This window comes from Gymnodraco acuticeps, unplaced genomic scaffold, assembly GCF_902827175.1.
Source record: "Gymnodraco acuticeps unplaced genomic scaffold, fGymAcu1.1, whole genome shotgun sequence".
Classification (NCBI taxonomy): domain Eukaryota; kingdom Metazoa; phylum Chordata; class Actinopteri; order Perciformes; family Bathydraconidae; genus Gymnodraco; species Gymnodraco acuticeps.
Window position 1 is genome coordinate 2,810,127 of NW_022989977.1, and position 14,163 is coordinate 2,824,289.

The 14,163-nt window shown below is 40.8% G+C and overlaps 1 protein-coding gene across 3 annotated transcripts in view; it reads left to right on the forward strand.

The window, feature by feature from the left end:
• sv2a (synaptic vesicle glycoprotein 2A) overlaps positions 1 to 14,163 on the forward strand; it is a 61,930-nt gene that overhangs the window by 40,976 nt on the left and 6,791 nt on the right. For all 3 annotated transcript variants that reach the window (XM_034211399.1, XM_034211400.1, XM_034211398.1), the window contains 3 exons: positions 266 to 354; positions 992 to 1,156; positions 1,581 to 1,714. In XM_034211399.1, coding sequence (XP_034067290.1) covers positions 266 to 354; positions 992 to 1,156; positions 1,581 to 1,714 — 388 coding nt within the window. The remainder of the gene's footprint in view (positions 1 to 265; positions 355 to 991; positions 1,157 to 1,580; positions 1,715 to 14,163) is intronic.

Sequence of the window (14,163 nt, forward strand, 5' to 3'; positions counted from 1 at the left end):
CCTGCATTCTTGGAACGCAATGCCCTAGTAGGACAGTAGGGTATAATGAGTTCTTTAAGGTAAGATGGCGCATGCCCATTAAGGGCTTTGTAGGTGGGAAGAAGAATTTTAAATTCTATCCTGTGTTCTATAGGGAGCCAGTTTTCCTAACTCTGGTTAGGAAAACAAATGTTTTCTATATCATCCGGTGTATGCCTCGTTTTTATCACTACTACCTTATTCTTTTGTTCTCACTGTGTCTCTTTCTTTGTGTGTGTTCTCTCAGGTGTGGTCTAATTTCCTGACAGTTTTCTCCCCCGAGTACCGCCGCACCACCTACATGATGATGGCCGTGTGGTTCTCTATGTCCTTCAGGTAAGATGAGGTTAAAGAACGGACCACCCCTACAGATTTGTCCGGGTCTTATTGAGATATATAGTAGAGTTCACACCATAGATATATATATATATAAACACTAGATGACTCACCCGCGATGCTGGCCAATGGCCAATGGCCAATGGAGACCGACGTTGCCACATGGCGGCCATCTTGCCACAGGCAGCTCGCTCATTCATAACATTATGTCTATGGTGCACTATTGAAATAACCGTAGATTGCTCAATTTTCAACCATTTTCAAACGGTTTAGTTTGTTATAAACATCAAAGATGTAGTTATGATACTGCATACTTATAATTATAATAATAATTATATAATGTACTATGGATTAAGTTTGTATGTCCTGTATTATTATTGGAATACCACATTGTAAAAATCCTGCATTGCAAATAAAATCTTACACATTTACAAGTTTCGGTAAAAAAAAAAGAAGTGTTTATTAAACAATAAAAGTTACAAACGAAGTATATCCTTTTCCTGGGAACATTCATGCATGCTGTAACAATAGAGGCCTCATCTCATTCCAAAGCCCTTTTCAAGGTTTTTTTTTTTTCTGACAGCAGTGCTCTCTCTTTCTCTCTGTCCTCCTCCCTCTCCCTCTTTTCCTTGTGCAGCTACTACGGGCTGACTGTGTGGTTCCCCGACATGATCAAGTACCTCCAGAAGCAGGATTATGCCTCACGCACTAAGTTTTTTGCCAAGGAGAAAATAGAACATGTCACCTTTAACTTCACCCTGGAAAACCAGGTCCACCGCCAAGGAGAGTACTTCAACGACAAGTGAGTCCGCTAAATTATCTAGTTTGTTTTGGAAGTGTGGAATGAGGGAAACATTTCATTTTGAATTAGGTTACATGATAGTCAAGTGCCGTCTATTCCAATAATATTACATTTGAATTATTTCCAACTTTTGTCGGAGGAATTTGTTCACAAAGTCTTTATAATAAGGTGGATGATAGCCAGATAGATAATAATATGAATGAGGATACAGCTAAATGTTTTATTCTGAGCATTGCTTTGATTTCTTGTTCATTTTTTAACAAGTCTTTGAAGGTTTCTTTTACCTTGCCTTTTCAACCTGAACTCTTCATGTTATTTGAATTCAAACAAACACTCAATGTCTTTGCATCTCTCTTTTGTTTCCCTCCATTCCTCACTCCATCTACTTGTTGTCTGTCTGCCTCAATTTCTCCATTCTCATCAGGTTTATGAACCTGAAAATGAGATCCATGGTGTTTGAAGACTCGCTGTTTGAGGAGTGTTACTTTGAGGACATCACCTCCAGCAACACCTTCTTCAAGAACTGCACCTTCATCGCCACCCTCTTCTACAACACAGGTAAAATACACTCACACTAACACCAGTAATCACAAAATAGCTTGAGCAAGTGAAGGTGCATCTAAAAATGTATTTTTTATCCAACAAATGATGAACAATTGTGTGAATCGTTCTATAAAGTACATTTTTGACATAAATGGAATCCTATCTGATGCACAAATGAGTGGAAGATGTGCTGTGTGGATGTAACGCAATGAGAACAACTTTTAACAAACAAAGAGAGGAAGACAGAAGACCGGCTGCCCGAAGGGAGAGGTGACGAAGTTTGGAATCCAGTCCGAAGATAGTCATCACAATTTAATCAAATAAAATCAATAAGTTGATTGTGGTGATTATGGGCATAACCTTGAATATTGACATGAGGAGGATGAAGGCCTAATCATTTATGATAACCTAATTTATGATAGTTTCTTTGCTTCTTTGACATGAATTAGAAAAAGTGAATAAACTCTGTTTTAAAGATCTAAATGTGGTGAAAGCTGTGCATTAACCCTCTGGCAGAACACCATTAACAAACACACTGTACATTTGATCATATCTGCTCCCTCTCTGCCCTGATTCTCTCTCTGCTATTTATAGTGCTTTAAATATCTCCTTATAAAACGCTCTCTTAGGCAAAGCTATTGGCACAATCCACTCTTTTGTGTTGCTGGCTGCAAATGCAATCTCATGAAGGGATTGTGTCACATTGTTGTTACCTAGACAGATTGGAGGTATTTCTATTCATGTTTGTTTATTACATCCATCTAGTAAGCACATAGTCACCTGCACCATGGTGGAAAGTAGCAACGTAAATGTACTAAAATACTGAACTCAAGTATAGTATTGAGATCCTTAGTTCAGTATTTAGATTTCCTGCTACACAATGTCTACTCAACTACATCTCAGAGGTAGATATTGTTATTCTATCTGCATACAATTTCTTTTTAATTTAACATGCCTATTGAAATATTAAAATAGGCTCTGCCTTAATTTGAATCATAATCAAATACAGTAAACATTATTGTTAAATGAGCCAATCTGAATAATGATAACTTTGTTGATATATTTTGATGCTGATACCTGCTGATTTAATGCTGTAACCGAAGTCCATTTTGAATATGTGTGTGGTAACCGTGACTGAGGTTACCATATGTAAAGCTAGTCACTGACAACGCCACCTCCTGCTAAGGGGCAGGAGGAACCCGTGGACCCTAAATTTAAGTGTATGTCGTGGACCAATTTGAAAGCTTCCCTTAATAGGTTCAATTATGACAGAGGCATGAATTCCAAAAATATACGCAGCTTTATTTAACAAGTGTTGGAAACTGTTTAAAATGTCAATTCATGTAAAGTGTTAAAATGGCAAATACAATTCAACACGTAGCCTATATAAGTTACCCTCCTCAGTTGGGCAGACCTGGGGCCTCATTTATAACGCCATGCGTAGGATTCACGTGGGAAGGTTGCTTACTAAATTTTCCGATTCACCAAACATTGCGCACCGGCGAGGAAAGTGCGTACAGCACTTCCTACGCCGGTTTCCCTTTATAAATCACAACCGACTCGAAATGCGGTGCAGCTTTTGCGGGCTTCACGTAACGCCCATATTTGCCTATAAATAGTCAAAGAAACGCCCATTCATTCATTTTGACTGACTTTATGAAGAAGATAGCAGGAAATGACGACAGAACAGCTAAAAAAGACATCTCACACCCAGGGCCGCCTTAATGCACGGGCTGACCTGGGCTGAAGCCCAGGGGCCTACGGAGATCGGGGCCCTATCATGAGCCAATACAAAATAAAAAAAATATTTAAAGTTTTTTTTAAAGTTTTTTATTTCGGATGTTTTTTTAAAATGTTTAAATAAACAAAGTCTTGGCTTTCAGAATATGAAACTTTTATTTCAAAAATCACACGATAAATACATTTTTGAAGCTAGTAAAGGGAAGAAGACAGCTCTCCCTCGCCACTCTGCTGTTCCCCTCCCTCCGCTGAAATTGTGAATGTAAGCGTATAGTAATCATAGATAACACGGCAGGGTCCCTTACAGTTTGTTTTCATCTGATTTCAAATAAACAAAGTCTTGGCTTTCAGAATATTAAACTTGTTTCGGCAAATTCAGATGATAAATACAACTTTGAAGCTTCGGCATAATTACAAGCGGAGAACGGAGTAACTTGACGTCACAGCAGGCACAACAACAGCCGGTGTTTCTCGTGAGTGGTTTCCCCGGGAAACAAACACAATACACACAAACGCAAAATTACACAAACACACACACACACACACACACACACACACACACACACACACACACACTCGTGAGCTTCCCCCAGACCAGTAATTCAAATGAAAATATCTTCCCTCTGTAGTATTTTGATCATTTGCTCCGCTAATCAATCAGATCGATGGATTCCATTTTTCTCAAAAATGATGACTCCGAAACAGTCAGTGGGCACCACTTAACAGCCAATCAGAATGAGAATATGTTTCACATGTGACTTATTCAAATTGCGAGTGATTGAGTGACAGATGAAGGTTGTTTAGGAGAAAAAGTTTGAGAAGAAAAAGTTTGAGAGTGGCGCTCGGAAAAGGAAATTGTTGAGGGAAAAGGAGAAAATGCGGAAGCTTACAGGTTATTTTAAACCTGTAGGCCAGGATGAGGAGGAAGAACAGATGAGTTCTGTACCGAGCGGCAGCGGTGCCGGCCTCGGAGCCAAGTAGGCCGTCTGGTTCTGATAGCGATGGAGTAGCGGGAGAGGAAAAACAGACAGGAGGGACATTATCTGTTGGAGGAGATGGAGAGGACGACGAGGACTTGCTACGTGGAGGGGAGCCAACGGCAACCGGACAAATACATGAGGTAGGCCCGATACGTCAGTCATCTGGAGGAGAGGACCAGGCGCGCGTAGAGCAGAGTGGAGAAGTGCGATCACAGAGCCTGCCGAGGCTATAAATGACTTTGATTTGTTGTTTAAATAGGGGGCCTATAAAACCATCAGCCCCAGGGCCTGATGGCAGGTTAAGGCGGGCTTGCTCACACCGTGTCAGATTTTGGTTATTTTGGGAGGTCGAGATAAATCATATTGTTTGGTGGATGCCGTTTGAACCAGAGTAGCAGCATGGAGGTCGGATCGTCACCAAAATAAATAAATAAATGGCCCAAAAAAGGTTAATGACAAAATAAATACACATGACATAGCCTTCCTCAGGCAGTGTGTTTGTACCGGGGACAGGAGACACCCCCTTGATGAGAAACTGTAAGAAGTGAACGGGGAATCCCCCCGGAGTGGAGTCATGACGACTGGATCTGAATTATGTTTTTGTATTTGGTGGTTTGTGTTCCAGCTGTCGATCAGCTGTGCGCAGCGTCTCCACTGCAGCCTGTGCGTCTCAACCCCCCCGCAGCAACCCTATATCCACGCAGTTAAAGGAAATACAACTAATGTGTTGTGTTATATTAGCTGTATAATTTACCACATATGGTGTTCTTAGTTTCCATACCTCCTGTGTTTTACGAGCGACTTATCAAGTCTTGGCAAACGGCATAAAACATGATTAAACATGGTAGTAGGCTATATAAAACCATGCTCGTATCTACAACCTATAGAAATGCAAAACGGCGTCAGTTTAGACGTAATTCTGTCCTCCTGCTTACCGCATCATTTATGAGAAAACATTTCATAACATTAACACAACATATTCGAGGTGGTTTTAAATAACATATCCGTATTTATTTATTTCTCCAAGTTATGTTTTTGTGTGCACTGAGGAGTCTCAAACAGGCGTTTGTTTAATCATTTTAAGATTGGCTTTAATCAATGTTTGAAAATGAATTCTTCATATAGATGAGAGTAACAAATGCGTCACTTCCGGGCAAAAATAACGTCTCCGCCCACTTTTGGGGGAAAACAACGCTGTCAGTTGAACGGCGGTCAATACAAATTCTGAAGTTTTTGCCAATCCGATCAGAAATTTAAGAAAACCGGAGATTTTTGGATCATCAAAGAGCCCGATTCCAATGGCTAGACAGGCAAACAATTGCATTAAGCCATTAGAAATCGACGATCGGGCTCGATATATGGTTAAATATAGCAGTAGGCTATCGATTTTCATAGATGAGAGTAACATCGACGTCACTTTACGGCCCCGCCCACTTTTGGGGGAAACAACGCTGTCATTTGAACGGCGATCGAGCCTGAAGCCACAGAGCTCTTCTTTTACTGTCCTTTCTTCTTAGAGGAAGTACAGAAACACTGAACTCTGGATTCTTTTTAAATGTTTGAGGTGCAATAAACGACACGGCAGCTTGTTGGCATGATACAACTATTTTGTTCCGCCTCGCTCATGAGAGTAACAGCTGGAGAAATTACAGCCTCGTCTACTGATTTTAATTTAACCATATATCAAGACCGATTGTCGATTACCAATGATCAAATGTAATTGTTTGCCTGTCTGGCCATCGTAATCGGGCTCTTTGAAGATCCAAAAATCGACGGTTTTCAAAAATGGATAGGATTGGCAAAAACTTCAGAATTTGTATTGACCGCCATTCAAATGACAACGTTGTTTTCCCCAAAAAGTGGGCGGGGCCGTAATTTTTGCCCGGAAGTGACGTAGGTGTTACTCTCATCTATATGATAAATGAGAGGTAATATTTTATTTATGGTATTGTAGCGATCCTGATAGGCTACTCAGGGTGTCACTTAGGCATCCCCCGTCTCTCTGCCAATCATAGAGCTGCACCGTGATAGTGGCTGAGGTGCGGGCCTGTGGTTGGTGGAGCGGACGGGGGAGGGCGGGGAGTTGTGACGTAGACAGTGCTATATATATGGGTATGTGTAGAAGTTAGTGTGAGTGGAGTGTGCGGTAGAACCCACGAAGTGTACTTGACCTGTTATCATCTGTCTTCAAATACTAGTTATTAAAGCCTAATAACTACAAGCCTGTCTCCGACTCATCTTGGGAATGTTACAGTATTATTTCCACATATTTCTCTCCATTCTTCCTTCTGCCAACGGTGTCGCAGTTTCTCGTCTCTCCCGTTTTTGTGCTTAGTGCGTACGCATGGGTTAGAGTTTGCGTGGAGGACCGCACGTTTTCCCGTCAAGTTAGTATTTTATAAATCGCAAACATTGCGTAGAAACTGGCGTACGCCATTTTTTGAGCGTATATCCCTTTATAAATGAGGCCCCTGGTCTTTCACAGAGTTATTTTCCAACTCAGCTTAATCCTGCCGGGGAAATGGTCACTTAATATCCCGGGTTGCTTGGCCGGTTGTGTACATTAAGCTCTGTAAAACACATAAATAGGTTGCTTAAAACACAATTAAAAACGTTGGTTTAAAACGCCATTTAAAAGCAAATTGCTCGTAACAGACCCGGTCTCGTCAACACATCCTCACTCCCAGGTCGGCCTATGTTGACGTTATGTCAAGTCCCCTGTCGGCAACACAGAGCACATGGTGTAGTCCAAACGATAGCTGGGGATTCTGGGTAGTGTAGTGTCTTCTGCCATCCTTTACTCCGAAAAAATATTTGTTTCTCCGAATCGAAGGGGAAAAATACAAAAGCATTGCACACAATTTAAACCAATCAATGTTGTGTAATTAACAAGGATAATCTGGTGTTTTTTAGTCGATGAGTAGTGCAGATATCACTGTAAAATCAATCGACAGTAAGGGGAATACTTACTTCCAGATGTACAATTCTCCTTTATCCAATGAGAATGGACGCTCACATTGCCTTTAAGGGCAGCCGACACCAACGAATGCCGTGCTTCCATGAGCGTCCATAGAAGCATATGGACATCCCGGAAAGCTGAAAATGGACGCTAAGGGCCCCCTCCTTGCGTTGAAAATGGACGCTAAGGCCCCCCCCCCTTGCGTTGGAAAAAGCCGACAGGGGACTTGACATAAAGTCAACATAGGCCGACCTGGGAGTGAGGATGTGTTGGTCTCGTGGCTGTCGGGAGAGTTTCCCTCCGTCAACGGTAAAATCTCGTACATATTTCTACCCTGTGATTTAACTACTGTTGCTAAAGTACATCTAAATACCTGAGTACCCTACTTATTTCCCCACTGACTGCAATTTCACATAGTCTAGCTATTATAAATACAATGGCGTTGGACATCTTTTAATATTTGCTTCTAGCAGTTGCAGTATTTCTCTTTCCTTCCCCTGATGTGTGAAAGAGCAGCAAAATCTGCTTCAACTGTTTGTCAACATGGCTCAATTACTCTCTTATTTCTCTCCACTGGCTGACTGGCACTATCCTTAATGCAGCATTGCAGAGCTGCTATGTCTCCTAGCAACCCAGGCCGAATCCACCATTATTTCTGCTTTAAAATTGCAGAGCTGTCTGTCTTTTCCAACCGTCAGATGGATTTCTCTCCACTGTAATGACAGCAAAAGATGTCAGATGTAGAAAGCCTGTATCTTTTGTACAATTTAGAAAAAAGAACACTGCCCGCCATAGACTCAGCTTCTGGATCCACACATGCAAACACAAGCTATATCAGCAGGCCGTGCTCTCTTTGTTTGTTGTTTGCTTACTCAGTCAAGCAATCACTCACAGCTGCTATCAGTGCCGCCCAGGGGCTCCTCACTAGAATAGTAATTAGAAACGTGTTTGCTTATTAATGCTCAATCGCTCTTTGGGCTCCCTGATCAGAACTTAATGCTGTCTGAAAGTTGCCAATGTGTAGGCCTACCTTTATTGTCACAGTGCGGCATGATGGGAACAAACCACATGGTGTCTGCATCTGTGTATGTGTTACGGTACATCATGGCTGCGGTAGGTACTCAGGCAAAGGCTCAAAGGGCAATTCTTCACAGACAATACAGTGTATATGTAAGATTACTGCATTTGATTAGTCCAAATGTTCACTTAGTCACTTCTCTGCAAACCAAAAGAGACCATTTCTCAAGTTATTCAAGTCAAGTTAATTCAATTCACTATAAAGAGGGTTTTAAAATGTGCATGAGACCTTTTTTCCTTTGACACTTTCCACACACAAACCCGTTTACAGGAACAAACTAGAAGAGCAACAGAGAAGGAATACCAGAAGTACAGAATATACAGAATATATAGCTAGCACTAAAGAGCTATAGGCAGTCTAAGTATATTGTAATGTTTAAAGGTTTCATTTAATTTCAAACCTTTATTTATGCAGGTGAATTCCATTGAGATCGTTGATCTCTTTTTCAAGGGTGACCTGCTGCAAGTAGGTTCCACATGAATACATATAAACATAACAGAAAAACAAAAAGGGCATCATACAGCATATTTACAGCGACTACAGTTTACATAGTAACATTTACAGGTTCCAACAGTTTCCGATTGGATAGCATCTATCCTTGCTTTAAACACATTTAGTGGAACCAAATTGCTCAGCTTCCATTCCTTTTGCAGACTGTTCCAAGACAGAGGAGCTGCGCATCTAAAAGCTTTCGTGCCTAAGGCAGTCCTAGCACTTGGCACATTTAATAAAACCACAGCATTCGATCTCAGGCAGTAGCCACTTACAATTCGCCATGAGATCAGGGAGCAGATGTAGGATGGAAGTTTCCCTAACATGGCTTTGTATATAAAAATGTACCAGTGACTGAGCCTCCGTACAGTTAGTGAAGGCAAACCTGCCCTTGCATACAGGGTACAGTGATGGGTTAATGCTTTACAGTTTGTCACAAATCTCAGTGCGCTGTGATAGGCGGCATCTAACTTGACCAGGCAATTGGCAGGTGCATTCATATAGATCAGATCACCATAGTCCAGCACAGGTAAAAAGGTCACAGTGACTAGCCTTTTCCTGGCCTCAAGCGAGAAACAGGACTTGTTCCTGTAGAAGAAACCTAGCCTAACCCCCAGCTTTTTAAGCAGGTTATTGACATGAAGTTTAAAAGTGAGACAATCATCAAGCCAGATACCAAGGTATTTGTAACAGGTAACCACTTCAAGTTGTATTCCTTGCGTAGTTACAACATCTAAAACAGGCTCTGATGTCTTTTTAGCTTTTGAAAAGAGCATTACCTTGGTTTTATCAACATTTAAAAGAAGCTTAAGCTCAGTTTAGAGCTCAGAGGATAAACCTCTCTTGTCAAAAGCAGTGAGCATATACATTGTTCCAAATAAAGCTGGACCATTTTCAGTTTCTCTTAGTCCATCTACTTCTTTGCATTAAACATCTCTCTGATTTGTTTGTGATGTTCCCTTGTCTTTATGTTTTTACAATACATTTGACAAACACATTTGGTTGCATAGAATGGTACATTTAGAGATGTGTTTTTATTTTCATTTTAAAGCCATAGTCATGTTATTGTGCCATTGTTAAAAAAACAAAAAACTCATTACATTTAGCATAGCCTACTGTGAGAGTGTCTTAAAGCAAATAATCATGAAACAGGAAATTGTTTTGCGGAACATTTTATTGTCACAAGAAATTCAGGAATTGCACGAAATGAACACTCAATCCACAGGAATAATAATTATTACATTGCTTGCTGTGTTTTAAACAACTTGGTTTATTAGATCGCGAAGTGGAGGATTGTAATGTATAGGGGTGTAACGGTTCACAAACATTTCGGTCCGGTGCGTACCTCGGTTTTTAGGTCACGGTTCGGTTCGGTACATTTTCGGTACAGCAGAACAAATTATCACAAAACATAAAATATATATATATTTTTTTAATTATTATTAAACTGTGAATAATGTATTCACTCAAATAAATACAAAATATAATAAAATAAACATTAAGGTGCAGCATTTCGATGAACTGAAATCATCTGTATTTGAACTGTACTGTACTAGTACCTACGCAGCCAGCTTGACATTAGGCTTGTCATTGTATTTTCATGTTTTTTTAAAGAAAGATGAACTTGAAAGATTGCTTGCCGAAAGGGCAGATCTGCTGGCACTAACAATGTCTCCTCCTGTGGATAACACCCTATCGCTAGGGACAGAGGTAGCAGATACAGCCAGGTAGCGCTTTGCTAAGGATATTTGGCGTTTGTAATAGCTCTGGCTCGGTCTGAACTTGTTGCGAGTGATGGAGGCTTAAATGCTAGTGGGAGTTGGGTTTGCATTTCAGTATTTTTTCTTTTGGTACCGTGATATTCACGTTCGGGGGATGCCTTTTCAAGAGTGTGCAAGTTTGATGTATAATACATCAAACTTGCGGCTGGCAATACATCATGTATTGCCAGCCGCGTAACCAATTTTAGTTGAACAATGCCGACAAACAGCTTTGGTTCGGTCCACCTGTCTTTGTCCGTCATCCTTGTACGTAACTGCGAAACCAAAATGTTCCCAAACCGGAGACTTCAATGATGCTGGAGGATTTTCGAGCTCAACTTTATCTGCGTTCGCCATTTCGCCAGTTTCTCAAATTACTGACTAAATTTGAACGCATCCCTGTGACCAGCTCTCTAGTATGCCTCTCGTCCAATTAAATGACTTGGTCGCTCTATGACGCGTTGAGCCCAATGTGAGCAAATTACTCTGAATGCTGCGACGCAGCACCTGAGATTACTTCCAAAAAGTTGTTCACGTTCTCAATTGTTTACGTTTAACGTTATATTCGTTCGGTACACTTCGGTACACACGTGTACCGAACCGAAGGGCCCGTACCGAAATTATTCGGTACGTGTACCGTTACACCCCTAGTAATTTATGTTTACCTCGATATTTACGTAGCCTGCACAAATGAAGCCACTCGCATAAAAGGGGGCCGCTTCGGTGCGTAAAGTTTACTCTGAAAAAGGTCTGATAAATGGGACTGAAAGGGAGACAATCCGGGCGGAATTTAAACGGAAACACTATTTAGTATGTTCACAGTTTCACCAAAACGCATTTCAAAATCCAACGTTAGAGGTGAGATCGAAAACGAGTAAGTTTAAAACGTATGTGCATCAAATAGGTTACTTGCACTCACACACTTGTGTTATCTAATGTATTACAAACACATTTGTAGATTGTCTTCGCTGTATGTACCGTGCGGTTTAGGTGAAACTGGAAACATTCAATTCAATCTCCTGGCGCTCTGTCCATGGTGCTGATCATTGGCGGGAGGCGTTTGTATAAGAAAAACCCAAAACAACTTCGAAGTATTGCGGATACAACTGTTAAAAAAACTGATAAAAAAAGTTTGGTAAACTATGGTGATATACTGTATGGTTATTCATACATGTTTTCAAGCTAATACTATGTTATGTCATTACATTTGACCGCTTGATTTTGAACACATCGCTACATATCTGTACAAAAAAAATGCAACCTGACGCAAATTACGTAATGTGAAATCTATGAAGTAATCGACGATACCACGTGATCTTGGAACGCTTATGACGTCACGCCCACCAACGTCGTATTCTATGACGCAGCTTGCCTTTGTTGTGGCTGCACCAAGTCTTAGAGTCTAATGTTTAGACCTTATCTCAGTACCAGTTACTGTTACTGACAGGACAGACGTGGATTGACTTCTCTTCCATTTTCTGTGCGGAGTATAGAGAAGACACTTGTTACATTTTACAAGACTCAACTCAACTCCATTTAACTGCCTTCATCCACCAAAATGCCGGTCTTACATGTGGGCTTAGTTGTGGTTCCTTGGGCCACCAAAGCTGCTGGTAGTCTGATCAGGTCTGGTCTGGGACTTTATTTCCCCAGTTCACCTATCACTGTACACCCAGCAGAGCCTGTGATCCATGAATCACCGATAGACAAATATTTGAAACCACTAGCCCAAACAGACTTTGGGATCAGAAGCTACAGAAATCTCAGGTTGAGGTTTCAGGATGCTGCCAGCCAGCCTACTGGTCTGGACTGTTTAAGAAAGGAAACTCATCAAGAGAAACTACAGCAAACAGAGAGTGAGGGGCTTAAGCTTCCTCGTATTGCTCTCTTCTTGTCTCTTTCTCTGTGCGATTCTTCCTCAAGAAATGAAACCGACAGGGACATTATTGAAGCTCTTGACCCAGAGCCATCACAGCCTGTTAGCAGAGAGTCAAAAGAAATGGAAACAGTACTTTCTTTAGCCAAAGCCAGAGTTGCAGCTGCTTATCTTATCACCAAAGTTGCTGTTGTGTCCCTGGCACAAACAAGAGCTGCTAATGTTGTCATTTTCACCCAGGCAAGACTTGTTGAGTTTTCCTCCAGGGCGCAAGCAGGAATTGCTATAGTTCTTTTTCCATGGCGCAAACAACAATTGTGGATTTCTCTTCCATGATCACTGAAGAAACTGCACCTGTTCTTGTTCAGGCTAGAGCAGTGTTGTCAACTCATTTCAACATAGCCCAAGAAAGAATTGGATATTTTTCGTCCATGGCAGAAGAACACAAGAATTGCCCCTTTTTTGTCAATGGTTCAAGCAAGATTTTCATCATTTCTGTCAATGGCACAAGCAAGAATTGCCCCTTTTCTGTCCATGGCACAAGCAAGAATTGCCCCTTTTCTGTCCATGGCACAAGCAAGAATTGCCCCTTTTTTTATCAATGGCACAAGCAAGAATTCCAAAATGTCAACTTCTCCCAACATAACCAAAGCTAGGATTGCATCTCTATCAATCACGGTTCGAGCTAAAATTGCATCGGCTATCTCCGGGACTAGAGCAACAATTGCTGCAGTTTTTTCCACAATCAGAACCAGAGTTTCAGATTATTTTCTCGACAACACACGAGACATCGAAGATAGAGATTTCAGGGAATATATCCTACAGATGATGCAAGATCTGCCTGAAGCTATGGGTCATTGGGTCAGCGTAGCTTCTCGTAACCTCATCCTGTATCTTCAGGCCGCTGGTTCTAGGCCCGGGAGAAAAGTGGTAAGGGTGTTTTACAGAGCCTGTTCAAGAATTGCAGCCGTTTTTTCCAGAGCACAATAAATTATTGAAGCTTTGTTAGACAGGGTCCAAGTAGAAATGGAAGCTTTATATCCATGGTTTGAATAGAAACTTCTTTCAGGCCTGCCACTGTTTTAAATGCCACTATGTGCTGAACAATTAGTAGTAGTCATTATTTCCTGATAGACATTACATAATGTATTTCCGCAAATGATGGTGGCATGTAGTGAGGGTTTTTTCTGGGTTCTTCAGTTTTGTCCCGCATATTGAATCATGTAAAAAATAATAATAACCAATAAGTTATTTCATGTAGCAGTTATTTCATCACTCACTTTAAACAATATATTTACATTTGTAAACATTTCCTTTTTCAGAGTTTATTTATGGCACACAACCTTGCAATTGTAATGAAATAACAGCACAACATTTCCGTCACTTATTTTCTCTTTACAGAAAAGGAAAATTGTGCAAAAAAAACAGTTTTAAATAAAAGTTTGTTAAGATAATATATCTCTCTTCTTTTCCTTTCCCGTTATTTTTGATCCACTGGTATTCACGCTATTGTGATCATGATGTAAAAAGGTTTTAAACATATTTGTTCCTGAAATTCACTTGAGGGAAAGTGTTCTCT